Genomic DNA, 18,003 nt, shown 5'->3' with positions numbered 1-18,003 from the left:
TGCTTAGCATTCAGTAGTTAGAAGTCAAATCATAGAATTATCAGCTCGAATAAGAATTGTAATACTATATCCGAGTATAGTTACATGTTGCTCTGTAGGATTAGCACTGGTACGTTTAAATGTTTATCGATCTAATAAAACATAGGGTTTTATTCATATCCCATTATTATGGAGTCGCTATAAGAGTGCTTGAACTGGTCTTGTGTTTTAAACATTAAACTACAATGTAAATAAAATTTGAAACTTGTTTATTGGAGTTCAAGGGTTTAATCCCTACTCCTAGAACACCGACGATCTTGAAGAGGTGCATATTTCAATGTGAATCACATTTATCTTCTATGCCATATCTGAGTAGTCGCAAATAAGATTTGTCTTCGTGTTGTAACGCCCACGAGATCGGACTTGTCGATGCATTATCGGTTATGTTTATATCGGCCCCTTTTTTAAAGAAAAAATCAACCGTTGATTTTTGTCCTTCTAGGCATGCCCAATATATTGCTGTTTTACCTGTGTTGTCCTTTTCGTTAATGTTGCAACGTTGTTCTAATAACTTATCAATGGCACTATTGTTTCCTGTGATACCCGCCCACATAAGTGGTGTTTTCCCGGAATTATCTGGTTTTCTCGTATAAGCACCGTTCAGAATAAGAAATTCAACTATAAAACTAGTATTATGCCATTGACATGCATATATGATTGGCGTCCAGCCATTGTCATCTTCTTGATTAATGTCTGTTCCTTTTTCAATAAGTAGAATAACTGTTGAATAAGGTGCCCATTGGCATGCCCACATCAAAGGACTCTTACTGTTCCGATCTCTTATGTTAATATTAGCTCCATTTTCGATTAGCAATTCTATTGTCTTTTCATGCCCTTCTTTACTTGTCCAAACTAATGGCGATTTGCCTTGATCATCTTTTTCGTTGATATCTGCTTTGTTATCGAGTAACATTTTAACAACTGAATAATGTCCGTTTTTACTTGCGCATAAAAGAGGTGTCATTCCATCATCATTTTGAAGTCCTATATTACCACCATTTTTAATCAGTAAATGAACTATATGGCCATGCCCTTTATCACTACTTATTAGGATTGGTGTTTGGCCGTAAATGTCCAATGCATTCACATTTATTCCTTTCTCTATTAAAACATGAACAATATCTATACATCCACTGCGGCATGCTGTATGCATTATAAGATTTTTATAAAACATTGATAAATCGACTTGATGTATAGCATTAATAATGTATTCAGTAATTTCAAAGTATCCTTTTGAACATGCCAATGATGCAATCGAGTTTCCTGCTCTGTCGATTAGATCATGACAAAACGTATTGTAATATATATCAAACATTGAAAACAGGTACAAACCTTTTTGCATGTAAGTAACCAAAATTTTTCTAAACTTCGGAAATTTCATTTGGTGGTTGTTGACAACGGAGGAAATTTCTCCGTTCTTGATATCTTTCATGATTCTCATCATATATGCGTTTTCATTATCGTTTGTAATCATAATCTGAAATTCCTCGTGGTCTTCCCTGATACTTTCTACTTGTGTCCTCTCACACAATACCGCACTTGATACGTAACGGATAAATGTGCCTTGTACTTTTGTTCCAAAATAAAAGCATACTACATCAAACAGGCGATCATGAATACGGGAGTAAACTTTCATGTTGATTTCTTCAAATCGTTCATTGAAGAGAGTTGACATGATTATAATTAGATAGGTATGGTCGAGTGTGTTCAATTGTTCAACAATGTCACAAACTGGAGTACCCCGGTTTAAACCAATTTCATCAAAGATACTTTCATAGTAGGATCTACTGATTGTACTTATTTTTGACTCACTCAAGAAACCATTATGTAAGACGTACAAAAGTAAAGCACAGAATTTGCGTTTATCGCTTTGTTTGTAAAGTTTTTCGATATCATACAAATAAAAATTGTATGGATTTTCAAAATACTCACTAACATTTATGGTCGGATTATTTTTATACAATGAGCACATCAATGGAAATATGTCAAATTTCATAAGAGAATTATTATTTATCAGTTTTACAGCATTAATCGGTAAATATTTCTTTGCAACTTTAAGTCGTATTTCAGCTGATAGACCGAATTCCTTCGAAGAAAGATTAAAGAAGTTCTCAGTAAAAAAATCGAGACGCTGAAATTGTTTCTCGTGATAAATTTGTAGTCGACATGAAATAATCAGCTTTACTTTTCTTGTACTTAAGATACGTAAAATAGTTTGTTCATGTTTTATCCATTCATCCACCGCGGATTGATTAATTGTGTATCTTCCGCATACATCATCAAGGATGAATAATTGAGTTTTGTTTGCTCTAAAATGTGATTCAATATCAGATGGACTATGACACAGAATAACTCTGAAACCATAATTTTCCCTCATTTTCAGAGCAACATGGATTATTGTGGAGGTTTTCCCGATTCCAGGTTTGCCAATAATTGTTGTTGTGTTTCTTTCAATAACAGATTTCGTAATGGTTTCAACTGCCTTCGTCTTAACAAACGTTGCATCATTTTCTTTGCTATATTTCAAATCGAGGTCATGTAAGTCTGTAACAGATAGGTAGAAAATTAATCTATTGAAAAACTTAAAATGAGTGGTTTAGATATAAAGTGGAAATTACAATTTCAAGGAAGCATCGTCGTCATACTGAATATTTGTTTGTGCAATGAATTTGTTATGAATTTCGCGAAGTCATGATTAAGTTATTAATAAGTGATTCTAAATGAAAATCATAAAATAAACGTCGCTAGGTAAGCAACTCGACATACATCTTTAATTGATTCAAATTCATTTGTTTGCATTTAACAAGCAATAATATTACACACAAAAATGTTTTGACTGCGTACAAAGTAAGCGACAAATTTGCATACACATGTACTTAATTCTTTTCTTTCAGAGACATCACCTTATTGAATCTGCAATGTGGTTTACTTACGAACACAGCTACAGTCAGCCATAACTATAAGCCCTGTTTAAGTATGAGACTCCTCAGTTTTCTAAGTTAATCTGAGCCTTTAAAAATCTTCTTTTCGGCACTGTTATTGTTGACACATTCAAAATTGTCTATTATTCTTTTTTATGTACACCTGGAAGGATATTAAAATTTCAATCTGACAAAGTAGTTAAAATATATGTCAAACCATAACTTTCTTTTGTGTTTGGGTTCTGATACCTTTTAGGCATTCACATGTATGAGGGTTTTACCTACTTATCATTCAAATGATTGAGGTTTAAAAACTCCTTGTCATTAAAATGTTTGTGGGTGTAATACTAGTACATACTTGTCATTCAAATGTTTGGAGGCTTACATCTCCTTGACATTCAAATGTTTGAGATCGTATACCTCCGTGATATTCAAATTATGAGGTGTTATTAAAATCTGCTTGTTATTCAAATCTCTGGGGTCAATGATTAATTGATTGTTGGTTGCTTAACGTCCAGTGGCCAATATTTCATGCATGTTCAGGACGAGAACAAGTTAACAATAAATACAATATGTAGGTCTTTTTATAATACAGGCCATTCAGGATGATGGTCCGAGAAAATTTGGACTGCCACTGGAAAAAGAGGGAATATTGGAGAGGAACAGAAATTTTGCCTCATAACAGGCCACCTACGGACCCCTCAAAGAGTTGTTGCAAGGGTTCCTAAGAGTGTGGCATTTTCTTAACACGAGGCATCGGTATATGACACTGACCGTACGTCAGTGTCATATACTTTCGTGTTATTCAAATACTTAAAGTCTTTTTACTCCTTGTCATTCAAATGTTTGAGGTATACTTCCTCCTTAGCATCCAAAACATTGAGGTCAGTCCGTGGGAGTATCACCAGCATAGTAGTCAGCACTTCGATGAATATCTTTTATATGGTCATTTTTATAAATTTTCTGTTACAAAACTTGGAATTTTTCGAAAAACTAAGGATCATCTTATCCCAGGAATAGATTACCTGAGCCGTATTTGGCCCAATACTTTTTGGATTTGTTGACCCCCAATGATCTACAAATTTGTACTTGTTTGGCGATATAACTATTTTGATCTGAGCGTCACTGATGAGTCTTATGTAGATGAAACGCGCGTCTAGCGTATTGAACTATAATCCTGGTACCTGTGATAACTATAATATCTCCTCGTCAATCAAAACATTAAAGGCTAATACCTCCTTGGCTTTCAAATGTTTGGGGTTTTTTACTTCTTCGGCATTCAAATGTTTGATGTTTTATGCCTCCTTGGCATTCAAATGTTGAAAGTCTTATACTTCTTTGGCATTCAAAAAAATATGGTTTTATTCCTCCTTGGCATTTAAATGTTTCAGATCTTAAACTTAATTTGCATTCAAGTGTTTGAGGTCTTATAGATTCTTTTCCTTCAAATGTTTGAGGTATTACACCTCCTTGACATTCAAATGTTAAGTGTCTGATAACTCCTTAGTTTTCAAATGTTCAGGTCTACACCTTGAAATAAAATGTTTGAGATCTTTATGTCATTAGTATTCAAAGGTTTGTGTGGGTATACCTCTGTAGCGTTCGAATGTTTGAGATGTTAAACCAAATCAACATGCAAATGTTTGATGTCTTATAGCACCTGAGATCACCCCCTAATTTTTGGTGGGGTTCGTGTTGTTTTTTCTTTAGTTTTCTATGTTGTGTCATGTGTAGTATTGTTTGTCTGTTTGTCTGTTTGTCTGTTTGTCTTTTTCATTTTTAGCCATGGCGTTGTCAGTTTATTTTCGATTTATGAGTTTAACTGTCCCTTTGGTATCTTTTGTCCCTCTTTTCTTGGCTATCAAATGTTTGAGATCTTTTAACTACTTTCCATTTCAATGTGTGAAGTCCCCTTGACAATCCAACGTTTGATGTCATATACCTTTTTGGTATATAAATGTTTGTTCTCTAATACCCTCTTATCATTCAAATGTTTGAGATTTTATACCTCCTTGGTATTCAAATGTTTGAGGTCGTAAAACTCCTTTGCACTAAATGTTTGAGGTATTTTACCTCTTTAGCATTTTTAAACGTTTAAGGTCTTATAACTACATGGTATTCATTTATTTAGGTTTTACACTTACATGGCCTTCAAATGTTTGGGTATGTTTAACTTCTTTGTAATTCAAATGTTTCATGTTTTATACCTCCTTGGAATTCAAATGTTTCATATCTTTAACCTCATTTGCATTCAGATGCTTTCGGTCTTATACCTCATATACATTCAAATGTTTGAAGACAAATAGTTCCTTAGCATTCCAATATGTGAGGTCTTATACCTCTTATGCATTCAAATGTTTGAAGTCATAGAACTCCTTGGTTGTCAAATATGAGGTCTCAAACCTCCTATGCATTCCAATGTTTGAAGTGATATAACTTCTTAGCATTCAAATATGTGATGTTTAATTGTTATACCTTCTATGCATACAAATGTTTGAAGTCATATAATTCCTTGGCATTTAAATACCGGTATGTGATTTCTAATACCTCCAATGCATTCAAATATTTGAAGTCATATAACTCCTTGCCATTCTCATATATGAGGTTTTATACCTCCTTAACATTCAAATGTTTGAAGTCATAAACTCCTTAGCATTTAAATATGTAAAGTCTTATACCCCCTATCGTTTAAATGTTAAATGTCTTATACTTTCTCGACACTCAACTGTTTGATGTTTTATACTTCCGGGATATTAGAGTATCTTATGGTTTAGTCAGATATTTATCAATGTATCTGTTTTGTCGTTGTTTTCCTCTGATAGTTGATGAGTTAACCTCAGTTTTGGGTTGTAACCCGTGCTCAATCAGTTTATAACTTTCAAACAGCGGTATACATCTGTTGTCTTTATTTATAACTCTTTGGCATTCAAATGTTTTATGTCTTATACCTACATTTCGTTCAAATGTTTTATGTCTTATATCTATTGGTATTAAAATCATTTAGGTCTTATAATTCGTTGGCTTTTAAAATATGTGCGGTCAAATACATTTTTGTTTTCAAATGTTTGAGGTCTGATACATCCTTGGCAATCAAATGTTTTGGGATTTATATACATAGTTAACATTCAAATGTTTGGGGTCTTTAACCTTCTTGACATTTGAATGTTGGGAATCGAGCGTTCATGGTCAAGTTCAATTCCCAAAAAGTGCTTCGGGCGTTAGAAAGTGCATTTATTACTTAGAATTATCATCTTTATCCGTGATGTTTTAAAAGCTTTAAATCTTACTGCATTGATTCCAACGGCAAATACGTGAATAATTAGATATTATGTTCAATTTTTAGAACCAGTTTATGCTGATATATATTTGATGTTTTTATTACTGAGATTTTTAAAAGACTAGCTATCGATTAACAGAATAAAACAGATGAGCGCCACGGAAATTGAGGCATCTAATGCAAAGCAGGAAACTTCAAAATATAAAGACATAAAGCTATTACAGAACTTATTTATTTTCATATTATCCTGAATAATTGGCTTGGAATATTTAATACTTTTACAGATTTGGGACGGTTAAGAGCTTTACATATTGTATAGCCGCATGCTTTTGTTCAAGACTTGTTGTTGTTAGATTATTGTCTCATCTCCTTTTCTGGAAGATAAGTAGATATAAGAAGATGCGGCTTGAATTTAGATTAAACATATTTTAATGTTCAAATATGGGTTATACACAAGTTTTTCAAATTAATATCGTCTTCTCCATGAGTGCAAATGAGACATCTCTCATCCAATTCACAGTATAAAAAAGTAAACCATTAAAGGTCAAAGTACGGTCTTAAACACCGAGCCTTTGGTCACACCGAACAGGAAGCTATAAAGGGCCTCGAAATGACATGATTAAACTATTCAAACGTTAAAACCAACGGTCGTATCTGTATCGTATCTGGCAAAACTTTTAGGAATTTTGGTCCTCAATGCTCTTCAACTTTATTTGGCCTTTTTAACTTGTTTGGATTAGAGCGTCACTGATGAGTCCTTTGTAGACGAAACGCGCGTCTGGCGTTTATACCGAATTTAGTCCTGTTATCTATGATGAGTTTATCTATACAAAACATCTAAACAAAACGGAGAAACGAAAAACACTGATGAACCACATCAACAAACGACTAAACATCAGATTCCTGACCTAAGACAGGTGCAAACAAATTCTACGGGTTTAAACACTGTAACAACCTTCGACCTCATCTGAAATAATAGAACTTTTACCACAGTTCAACACAGAAATAGCACAACTTAACGTTTAGTGTTACCTTTTCACTACTTGGTCATTTGATATACTATGATGCAGCGTTCAGACATTGAGTCTCATACCGACACACCCAACAATCATTGTTTAAAGACAAGGTAATACAAAAGCTTCAATTTTAAACTCTATAACTGACAGTAATCTTAATTTATTTTGTAAAGGTAACACTAAACCGTACAAACGTATATCATTTAGAAACTTCCTGATCTGGAAAAAATATTTCATTGGAAAGTACCTATTACACACCATTTATAAATATTGTCGTGCGTATCAACAAATTACATATAGATAAAATTACAATCAAACTATCAATGTATGAATTAAAAATGCAACACAGCTTTATATATTAAAAGGAAATGAATATTTGATTTTACAAATTTTTATCAAAATTTCGTCTGCTTAACAATTCTTTTTGTATGCTTCTGGTATAGTAGGACCATGTGATCTTTTCCATTTCATATGTGATCCTTTAAAATTAACAAAAAATATCAATATATATTTTATAAACTTGAATTATCAAAATGTAGATAGACTTTCTTTTAAAGGAAAATTAACTTCTTAATTCTACCAAAATCTGAAGAAATATACTGCTGATGTACGGTCTTCCCACTATCTTAGATATTCGCTAACCGCATATCGCAAGCACAGAGGGAACAGCCTTGATGGAAGAAAGGGTTAAAAAATTGTAAGGGATATATACCGATTTAAACAAAAACATACACCAAATCATTTTAACAAATATCAAGACAAAAGTTCAATAACAAATGGGAAAGCACAAAACATAAAAAAAACACAATAAACATCGTTCTATCATCTCACTTGTTATGTATACACGTGCTCCATGATACCGTCTTGGTTGTTTAGCAAGGTCACAATCGGAAATCATGGCCAAACCTCCTAAGTTAACAGCCAAACTTTTCCATCAAAAATCAACAAATGAATAATCTTTTGTGGATTATACGTTATTGATTCGTAAATGCAGAATACTTGCACATATGTCCATGTTTACTATGCATTGTTTCAATAATAATCTAACATAATTATCACCTAAAACATGTTTCAAATCACTTGTAAATCTATCATACGATTTTCTTTAAAAAATTCTAAATTGGAGTCAAATTTCAGTAAACAATGTAATAATCCTCGCTAAAACTCATGACATTTAATTGAATTTGTTAGCTATGAAGTGTAACATCATTAGCATATTATTGGTATGACCAGGTTTGATATTAAAAATAAAAATAAATGAATAAATGGTAAAGGAAAAGATATGGGGTATTCATTTATAAATTCATGAAACAAAATCAGTACCACAGCAAAAAACACACAAAAAGCAAACAAAAATAGTTTTTTTTTTGGCTGTTCTTGATCTCAAAGTCAACACGAGGCCGTCAACACGGAGCCAAAGAAACTATGATCATTCTACAATTCATTTGAGTTTCAATTTTTCATTATTATACTTCGAATAAACTCATCAAACTAAAAATAAAAGCGAAATAACTAAGTAAAAAATTGAAGAATGCACAAATTTACTGCAGACATTACTTACCCGATCAAAAATAGTGGATTTTTAATACAGTTGAATCACCAGCATTAAGTTACTTAGCCCTTTAAAAGCAAACAGTCGTTACAGCAAAAAAAAAACCCAGAGGAAGTAATAAATATCTCCTAACATCCTAAATAAAAATAAAGTCTATACTGACATATGACTTGACTTTTGTTTGTAAAGTCCCAAAATCGACGGAGCTGTAAATAGTATAACTCAACTTCCTGATTGAAAATACGTTAAAATAGGAATACCTGTATCATATAGCTATATACAAGTCTAAATTGAAAACTACGTTCAAACCTATGATTGCGTTCGATAAAAACCGCAATTCTTATACGTGTGCATGTAAAACAAATTTCGTTGTAGAAGGGCACAAACAACATTTTCCAAAAGACCAAAAGAGTGAAAAAGTATATTTAAACAAAACGCATTTGACTAACAGGTCGAACAACTGATGTTCTTTAACCCTGCTGACTGCCATTGGCGATTGCCAAAGAAAACCTTGTCGAGTGATCACAATGAGTAATAAAGTGTTAAATATTACCTCCCCTGCAAGCACTGAAAACTTTATCCTTTGAGTTTGTCCCGTTTTAGCAAGGACGCTAATATAACTATAACAACAGACTGTAGCAATATAGGAGAATTGTGTAAAATTTATTTAATATGCTGCTATATACGGATAAATGTCTAGAGTGTCAACCTCAATTTATTCTTCGACTTGTTGAATACCTCTCTGGATATATGTATGCAGCTAGAGATCATAGAAGAAAAGGAAAAATACACAAAAAATGATTGATATGCAGTAACTTAAGAAAATTTAAACTGACCTTATCCGTAAACTTTGAATGTCCGTATATGTACATAAAAATCGACACAACTTATTCTTAAATTTATGGGAAAAGGTCCAAATTCTTTGATGGGATGTCCTACTTTGTGAAATTATTTATCTTCAATGTTTCTGAACTGCATAAACACTTCTTTTGAACAGTTATATTCACTTAAAGACAATACGTCTAAAAGTTGAGAAACTTTGTGAGAGACAAAGAAGCTGTAAAATGTCTATCATCTCTTCACGACTAATATGTTATTGTTCCTGCACACAAAGCTTCACATAATATTGTCTTTGTATGTAAATTGTACTGCCACGAAGGTCTTGCAAACGAATACGGACTAAATGAGCACTCAGATAATTCCACATACAAAAACATATCCTTTGACAAGGATGAGATTTTGGCGAATCGTGTCCTTCATGGATGGCTTCAATAAACATTACATTGAACAGCAAATCGCCGGCTCATATGTATATTCGACGTAGGGGTGTCCATTAGATTGACAAAGAGTATGTCTGCGGTGGAAGTGGTTCTTTAGAAAAACTGTCAAACTGTTTACTCGCGTAGTGTTATTAACTTAATGTGGGTTCTAAAAATCTCTATACATAATTTCAAATTTCGATCTTTCTCTGCAATTTTTTCTTTCAAACTTTTGATTCATTAACCCTGTATACCACTAAACCCAATATGAAATTAAAATTGTCTAAAAGAAATAATTAACGATGCTTTCTAACATAAAATTTTCCTTGCTGATCTCTTTTTATTTTCATATGAATCGGAGTTCCTTCAGACACTTGTCAAAAACAAGATCAAAGAAGACAGGTTATCTAATTTCATTTTCATATATATTGATGATGTTCATTTCATTAACAATCCAAACTGTTCTGATTGCGGTCAATTAATATATCCCCAAGAACTAATAATTACAGAAACAGCAGACACGCCTAATTTATAGACGTAACACTCGAAATTGACATACACAGTGAATCAATGACAAACGAGACGATTTTAATTTTGAAGTTATCAATTTCCCCCACCTTAGAAGCAATATACCAACTTCACCTGCATATGAGAATACATTTCCCAACTGATTCGGTATTCAGGAGCTTACATCTCCTACTCAATCTTTATAAAACGTCACCAGTGTCTGATCAGAAAGTTGATGAACCAGGGGTATGTCTAAGAACGCCTCGTCCTTTTTTCTAGAAAGTTCAAGGTGCCAATCCCTTGTTGATAAATATTCCGTATCAACTTCATAAATAATACACGATAGTCTTGAAGTATAGATTCTGAGTGCTGACGATGTTTATCATCTTAATACGTGTTATAGTGTTCTTTTATTTGTTTTTATTAATATTACTTTTACTGTTTGGTCTGTTTTTGGTGATATCTATTTGACGTGGCTCTTTAATTATGCATCCCATCATTGTGTTATTTGCATCATCTTTCATAGTTGCTTTGTTCGTGTGACTGTTTGTGTTTCTTTGATACATATTTCGTGGCTCTGTACTTAAACATCTCGGTATTGTTCTAATATATTTTTTGTATTCTGGTCTTCTATATTTATAATGCTTTGCCTATATGCCCTTTTGTGTTTCTTTTATACATAATGACGTGGCTCTTTCTTTCTTTTTTTTTTATAGAGGAAATAGACAATTAACCTATATATAGACAAGCGGCAAGAATGAAATGAAAACTTTTAATTTACATTGTAAGGGATCTGTATAAAGAACTATAGACTCAAAGACAAAGTTATTTTATATCTCTACCTGTGTGACGTTTACATTCTGACATCAAACGTGCGATTTTGTGCGGTTCCAGTGTTTATAGTCTTTCAATCGTTTATGGGTGAATTTCATCACATAAATAAAATTTATATATTATTGTTTATGATATTTTCGAATTCTTGTCTTTCATTTTACTAATGTGCTTTGTTTATTATACACCTTTTAGTGTTACTTCGAAAACTGTTAGTTGCTTGTCTTTTATTTTTGCTATTACATTTGTCTATATGCCTTTTTGTGTTTCTTTGTTATCGCGTGGCTCTGTACTTATACATCCCGTCATTGTGGTATTGTACTATGTTAAATTTGTGTATTCTTGTATTTAATTTTTCTAATATGGTTGGTCTATATGCCGTTTTGTGCTTCTTTGTTACATACTTGTATGCTTTTAAGTGATTAAGATTGAAACACAATGTTCACTGCTGTATTTTTGACATTTTAACCTATTATGTCTGTTTGTTTTGTTCACTCATCGTTGTCAATAAAATGATGCGACTGTCATACAAGTGAGAGGTTTAGCTAGCTATGAAAACAGGCTCAATCCAACATTTTATACATGGAAATTCACGGACATATGCCTCTATAAATGTCAGAGCAAGTTTTTGATACGCCACGGGTGCTTGTTAAACGTTCACGAAGCGCTGAAACAATGCTTGCCGTATGTTACAAAAAAGCCCCGCATAAGTCCAAGTAAAAGTCCTGGTAAAAGTCGAAAGATCTTGCGGGGTATACAACGTGCCCTCAACGTGTCTCAAATATATCTGTAGCATTTTGAAACGCGATTGTAACGTATATAGTACGCGCTTGAACGCTTGACAAACGCTAGAGCTAGGTACATTTTTTATGCTTCATAAACATTTCCTGGAGTTGCAGCGTTCATCAAGTAAATACCTCTGCATTTCTACGTACTTTAAACATATGCAACGCTTGCGTGCATCTAATGTTTACGGGCATAGTCAATTTTCTCTGTACGTCTGGTGCACGTCTGTCTAAATGCCAATGTTTGACGCCGGCACAAGTCCGAAAAACAATTATCTTTGGCTGGATCCGTTTCCGGTCTTTCTTATCGCCGCTAAGCATATACCTGAAAAACATTTAAAAACAACAACAGAAAAATAATCCAAATAGGAGAATGTCGGGGTAGATTGGTTGGATTGAGCAAGCTTCCCGTTGAAATGGTAGACACGGTCAAAGTTCAAAATGCAAAAGATAAAAAGGGGACATCGAGGAGAATAAATACGGAATCATAATTTTTATTAACCTGTATTATTAATAAATCGATATACAAAGTCTTTTTCAAAAAAGTTAAAAATGCTTTATGTAGATTCCAATCGTAATTTCTCACTAAAGCATTTGACATAAGTTCAAGTTGAATCTCTGGTGACATAAGTTTGAGTCTCTGGAATAAATTGGTTGTTATGATGTTTGGTTTTTGCGTGTGGGTGTATTTTGTGTGTGTAAACTATGTGTTAGGAGATGTCTCAGCATGTGTAATTGTCTTTAGATAATGTAACTATTTTAAGGAAATTTATCTGCTTCATTTGAATTCTGACATAGTTATATACACCATTTTAAAACAATAAATTATTTTACAAGTAGCACGATCAATGCTGTTTTTTTCTATGGTCGGGTTGTTGTCTCTTTGGCACATTCCCCATTTCCATTCTCAATTTAAATTTTATGTTGTATGTTAGATTGTGCAGACACCAACTTAAAACAGTGTATTATTGACAGCAGAATTATTATAGGTGGTTAATGAAACGTGTGTTGATCAACTTAATAATAGACAGAATTTTTTTTATATAATACATGTATTACACTAGTAATTTTTGGGCCCGTTATAGCTTGTTGTTCGGTGTGAGCCAAGGCTCCGTGTTGAAGGACGTGCATTGACCTATAATGGTTTGCCTTTTTTTAAATTGTTATTTGGATGGAGAGTTGTCTCATTGGCACTCACACCACATCTTCCTGTATCTACATATTACGGTTATTATTACCATAATGAATATATCAAAGTTTGATGCTTTAACACTATCTGCACTCTCAAAGAAAATTGCCTCTCGAAACCAGAATCTTGTACGTTTTTATTTTTATTTAAACATTTTTATTTACAGTAGATTGGGAAACAAATTATTTAATACAACTTACCACTTTGCAGGTACGAGTGCTGCCTTGTAGCATAAGCCTGCTCTTTTTTGAAATCTACAAGGTTGTCTTTTACGTGCAAGAGATATTGATTTCTCTTAACACGGGTCAGCCATTATTTATCGTCCCCTTCCGACGGACTATGATCTTTTCTCAAGACCATACTCGCAAATGGTGTCAAGGGAATGCCGAAAATTCAGTCCCTGAAATTTTCTCAATGGAACGGGGATCGAACAAGAAACCTTTATGTGACGTCCTATGTGTTAAATACTTCACCAAGGCTGGACCTTCAAAAAAGTAATTGTCAATATAAAAAACAGTTGTTAATCTATAAGATAGTGCCAGATAACGATGCTTACCCACAGTAATTTGAGTAAAGTATATTAATGTGTTTGAATTTTATTGAAACCTACTTAGAAAATACACAAAAAACTTATTGACTTTTCTAGCTCTTAAATAACGTGTTTACACAAATAAAACATAAAATAGTCTTTAACATTTTTTGCCCCTTATAGAATTAAGACACTATACATATCGTGTGCTTGTATCAACTTACCCAAATAAAGATTTTTTATTAAAGCCTGAACATTGTGACACGGTTTTGTAATTTGTATCCGTGCTGTTTTTTTTAATATTATCACTGGCTCATGTTTAGGTTCGACTAAATATCCATATCCAAATTTCGTCAGGTGACTATAATATTTTGTGTTCTTCTCTTTTTCTTCTTATTGTCTGTGATCTTGTAAACTGTTATATTTACAATAGAATAGACAATGTTTGCATTTTTTCCTAAGTTATTTTTTTGCTTTGGTGGCCTTAACCATGATAACGGTTGACAAAAAGGGCTATCGGACACATATTGTTTTTTACTTAATACCCAATCAAATACTTATTGCTCCAATTTGCTCTATGGCTCCAGCGGAACGGCTAATGGATAACCGACAACGGACGCCAGATGGTGTAAAAAGGATCACTACGACTTAAAATATTTATCTAACTTTAAATTTATGTATTTTGCACTATTGAATGTGAACGATTGTTACAAAAACTAAATGAAGGAAACAATATTCGTCGTGTCAATATTCTTGTTTTGAAAGCGATATAACAAACCTTTGAAATAAATAGTATTACATGTAATATAGATTTTAGGTAAAATAAAACGATTTTTTTTTCTTTAAAAATCAAAGGTCGTGTTGTTACTGTCGAGTGAGTGAAAAAAAAATAGAGGACATGATATTTCAGTTAGTTTTTTCAAGAAAAGAAACCATGCTCAATTTGTTTAATGAAAATTCCTGATGAAAATAAATCATCAAATGCTTCCAAAGAACCAAATATTATAAAGTGTTGTTCTCAAGAAACTGATAAAACATACACACACACAGTCATATGATGTTAATGGGTTATCCATGATACTTTACAAACATTAAATTACGATAAGAAAATCAGTAGATAAAAGTTTTTCAACGGGTAAAGTGGTACATCATTAATACTCAAAAGAATGCTAAAATTATTGATTTTTTCATCACTTTTATATTTTTGCAATTCAGAAGAATTTTTATTAGGAAAGTTTCCAGAAGGTTTCGGATGGGGGGCTTGCAGTTCTGCCTATCAAACAGAGGGTGCATGGAACCAAGACGGTATTTATTATTTCTTGTATTACAATATTATAATCATTGAAACGAGCAATGGTAAAAAATCGCATTTAAAATCTTCCGAATAACTAATTGAAATTTTGTTTTTGTCATCGGCTTCCAACCACTATGACAATGTGAGAGGTTTACCTCACAGTAATCTGTCAGTATGTGTCCTGTCTTATTTGAGACTTTTCAGAATCGTATATGTCTACATTATCATACAAAATGTCTGCAAGTTCTCTCGAAAAAATTATTTGAGAGGTTCGAATTTCTCGTCATCCTTTGATGAATGTGTGACTTTTTCAAGATGATGCTTCGAAACTATCATTGGTCATTTTTAATCCTTTTATAATTTTTCCTATATTGTCAGACTTTGAACTGACGGATGTTTTTCAGGAAGGCCTATTAAATAAGAATGAAAATTAAGCATACCCATATAATTCAGAAAGGGGTTTTGGTATAGGTTCACTAGGCAGCAATTATACCACTATAACTCAAAAACTATTTTTTTGCACGCATGCAGGTTTTTTTAACTATATTATGTCTTGATAAATATAATCTTGCGTCATGCACAATTTGTTGTCTTAAAAAAAAAGAATCTTGCAATATTTCATTCGAAGTCGATTTTTTTTTCGACCGAGCAAAACATAATTAATTGTCTAATTTCTATTTTCCAAAGATTTGGACTTCGAAATAAAACAAAATTGAGCCGATGTTAAGATTTAACAAATAAACCAGTTCCCTGAACAGCTTCTCGTACTAGTGCATTGTCCGGCGTACAGAGATTTAAAAAGTGTTTGTCTAGGTATAATACAACGTGTAGACAAAATCTCAAAAGGTTGTAAATAAGGATGGATCTTTGTATAGTCGCATTTACTTAGTTATTTATTGTCATGAATGTAAGTGCGTATTATGATATTTTCTTTACTATGATATACCGGAATTTGTTCGTCGTTATCTTTGAATTGTAATATCTCTGTAAATATTGGTTATATCATTGATAACGAATTGAAGCACAGTGATACACGAGAAAAAAGTCTGGTCTGAAACCTGGGAGAATACATTAATTATTATTCTAAACCTTACACATAAATCGTCGATTAAATACAATAAAATAAAATTTAAAACATAAGAATATGTACAAGGTGGTGTTTTCCTGTGCAAAATAAATATACATTTATTGTCGTTTTTTTTACTGACATGGTATATATAACCTAAAAAAAAGTAACCAGGATTACAATTTAATACGCCAGACGCGGTTTTCTCAGTTAAAAACAAGTACAGCAGTTTTTAACAATATAATTTTTTTAAGTTTTTTCGCATTCTGTAAACGATTACAATCTTTGAATGGTATTAAATTTTTTTCATCTTTACTTCAGTCAAGTGTGTTACTAAAGAGTTAGATAGCATTTATAATTCCACAACAGGAAACTGTGTATGTTTTGTAGAGTATAATGATCTGCAAATCAAAAAAGGACAAAAAGAAAACACCTTATCATTCAGACTAATCAAAAGTAAAAACACAAAAATACTGAACTCCGAGGAAAATCCGAAACGGAAAGTCTAAAATCAAAAGGCAAAATCAAAAGTCCAAACACATCAAACGAATGGATAACAACTGTCATATTCCTGACTTGGTACAGGCATTTTCTAATGTAAAAAATGGTGGATTGAACCTGGTTTTATAGCTGGCTAAACCTCTCACTTGTATGACAGTCGCATCAAATTCCATTACATTGTCAACGATGCATGAACAAAACAAACAAAGTCATACTCAAAGAGTAAAAATGTCAAAAATAGGGGTACAGCAGTCAATATTGTGTTATCATCTTAATATCACTATAAAAAACAACAAATGTAACGAAGAAGCACAAAAAGGCATACATCAAATTTAACATACTCATTTTGCTTTTCTTGTACGACTTAATTTATCTATGTAAAGTCTATAATGAGGGCTATTCATCATTGACGCCGTTAAAAGAAACGTGTCTTTTGGTCGCAGTATAACATTATAGTAATAAACTAATTTTATTTCTAAAGATAGAGATTAAGAAATCAGTTTTTTTTTATTTTTACAAGCATGTCGGAAAAATTAAATGGTTTATTTTTTAAAACTCTTGACTCTTGTCTCTAAACAATCCAGACAGTAAACAAATAATATTTCTATTCAAATCAGAGAGTAAACATGTTATTATTTAATTAAGTGAATTTTCACAGTTAAGATACTTCACTGTTTTAGGCAAGGGATTGAGTATTTGGGATAGATTTACACATACACCAGGAAAGATTCCCGGCAATGCCACGGGAGATTCAGCAGCTGACAGTTATCACAAATACCCGGATGACGTGAAATGTTTACAACAACTTGGGGTAAGATAAATATCAATTTCATATTCTAATGCTAAATAAGAGAATATGGACCTTTCGAATATCTCTCTAAACGATAAGATATGCGACTACCCACATTTTGTGTAATCTTTGGACAATATTTACGCGATGTTACACATATAGGAAGATGTGGTGTGAGTGCCAATGAGACAACTCTCCATCCAAATATAAATTTATAAAAGTAAACCATTATACGTCAATGTACGGCCTTCATCACGAAGCCTTGGCTCACACCGAATGGGCCCCAAAATTACTGGTGTTAAACCATTGAAACGGGAAAACAAATACCTACATTGCGGGGAACAACAAAGAATAAACAATAAGGAGTGGAGAGGGATTAATATAAGTTACAAAACTTGTGTTTCAATCCACTATAAATACATATGTTTTAACTAAACATTCAGGATA

At 32.7% G+C, this 18,003-nt stretch overlaps 2 protein-coding genes across 3 annotated transcripts in view; one reads left to right on the top strand and one right to left on the bottom strand.

Moving 5' to 3' along the window:
* Positions 1–235: 235 nt before the first annotated feature.
* LOC139529093 (uncharacterized) lies at positions 236–9,067 on the bottom strand. Its single transcript, XM_071325351.1, has 3 exons — positions 8,815–9,067; positions 2,973–3,123; positions 236–2,583 (listed from the first exon to the last, which is right to left on the bottom strand). Exons 2-3 carry the CDS (start codon positions 2,992–2,994, stop codon positions 314–316), a joined length of 2,292 nt encoding a protein of 763 aa, XP_071181452.1. The 5' UTR covers positions 2,995–3,123; positions 8,815–9,067; the 3' UTR covers positions 236–313.
* A 5,978-nt stretch (positions 9,068–15,045) lies between these two features.
* LOC139529074 (lactase/phlorizin hydrolase-like) overlaps positions 15,046–18,003 on the top strand; it is a 62,728-nt gene continuing 59,770 nt past the window's right edge. For both annotated transcript variants that reach the window (XM_071325323.1, XM_071325324.1), the window contains exons 1-2: positions 15,046–15,210; positions 17,447–17,577. In XM_071325323.1, coding sequence (XP_071181424.1) covers positions 15,072–15,210; positions 17,447–17,577 — 270 coding nt within the window. In that variant the 5' untranslated portion in view covers positions 15,046–15,071. The remainder of the gene's footprint in view (positions 15,211–17,446; positions 17,578–18,003) is intronic.

The sequence above is a fragment of the Mytilus edulis genome, chromosome 6 (assembly GCF_963676685.1).
Source record: "Mytilus edulis chromosome 6, xbMytEdul2.2, whole genome shotgun sequence".
Classification (NCBI taxonomy): domain Eukaryota; kingdom Metazoa; phylum Mollusca; class Bivalvia; order Mytilida; family Mytilidae; genus Mytilus; species Mytilus edulis.
Note: the sequence above shows the minus strand (reverse complement) of the source record. Positions and strands in the feature narration are given on the sequence as shown.

Bases quoted from the DNA above. Each gene is read 5' to 3' on its own strand.
- LOC139529093 (XM_071325351.1), bottom strand. From the start codon at position 2,994: ATGGCTGACTGTAGCTGTGTTC. The intron at 2,584-2,972 runs GTAAGTAAACCA...TATCTGTTACAG, and splicing joins GGCTGACTGTAGCTGTGTTC to ACTTACATGACCTCGATTTG.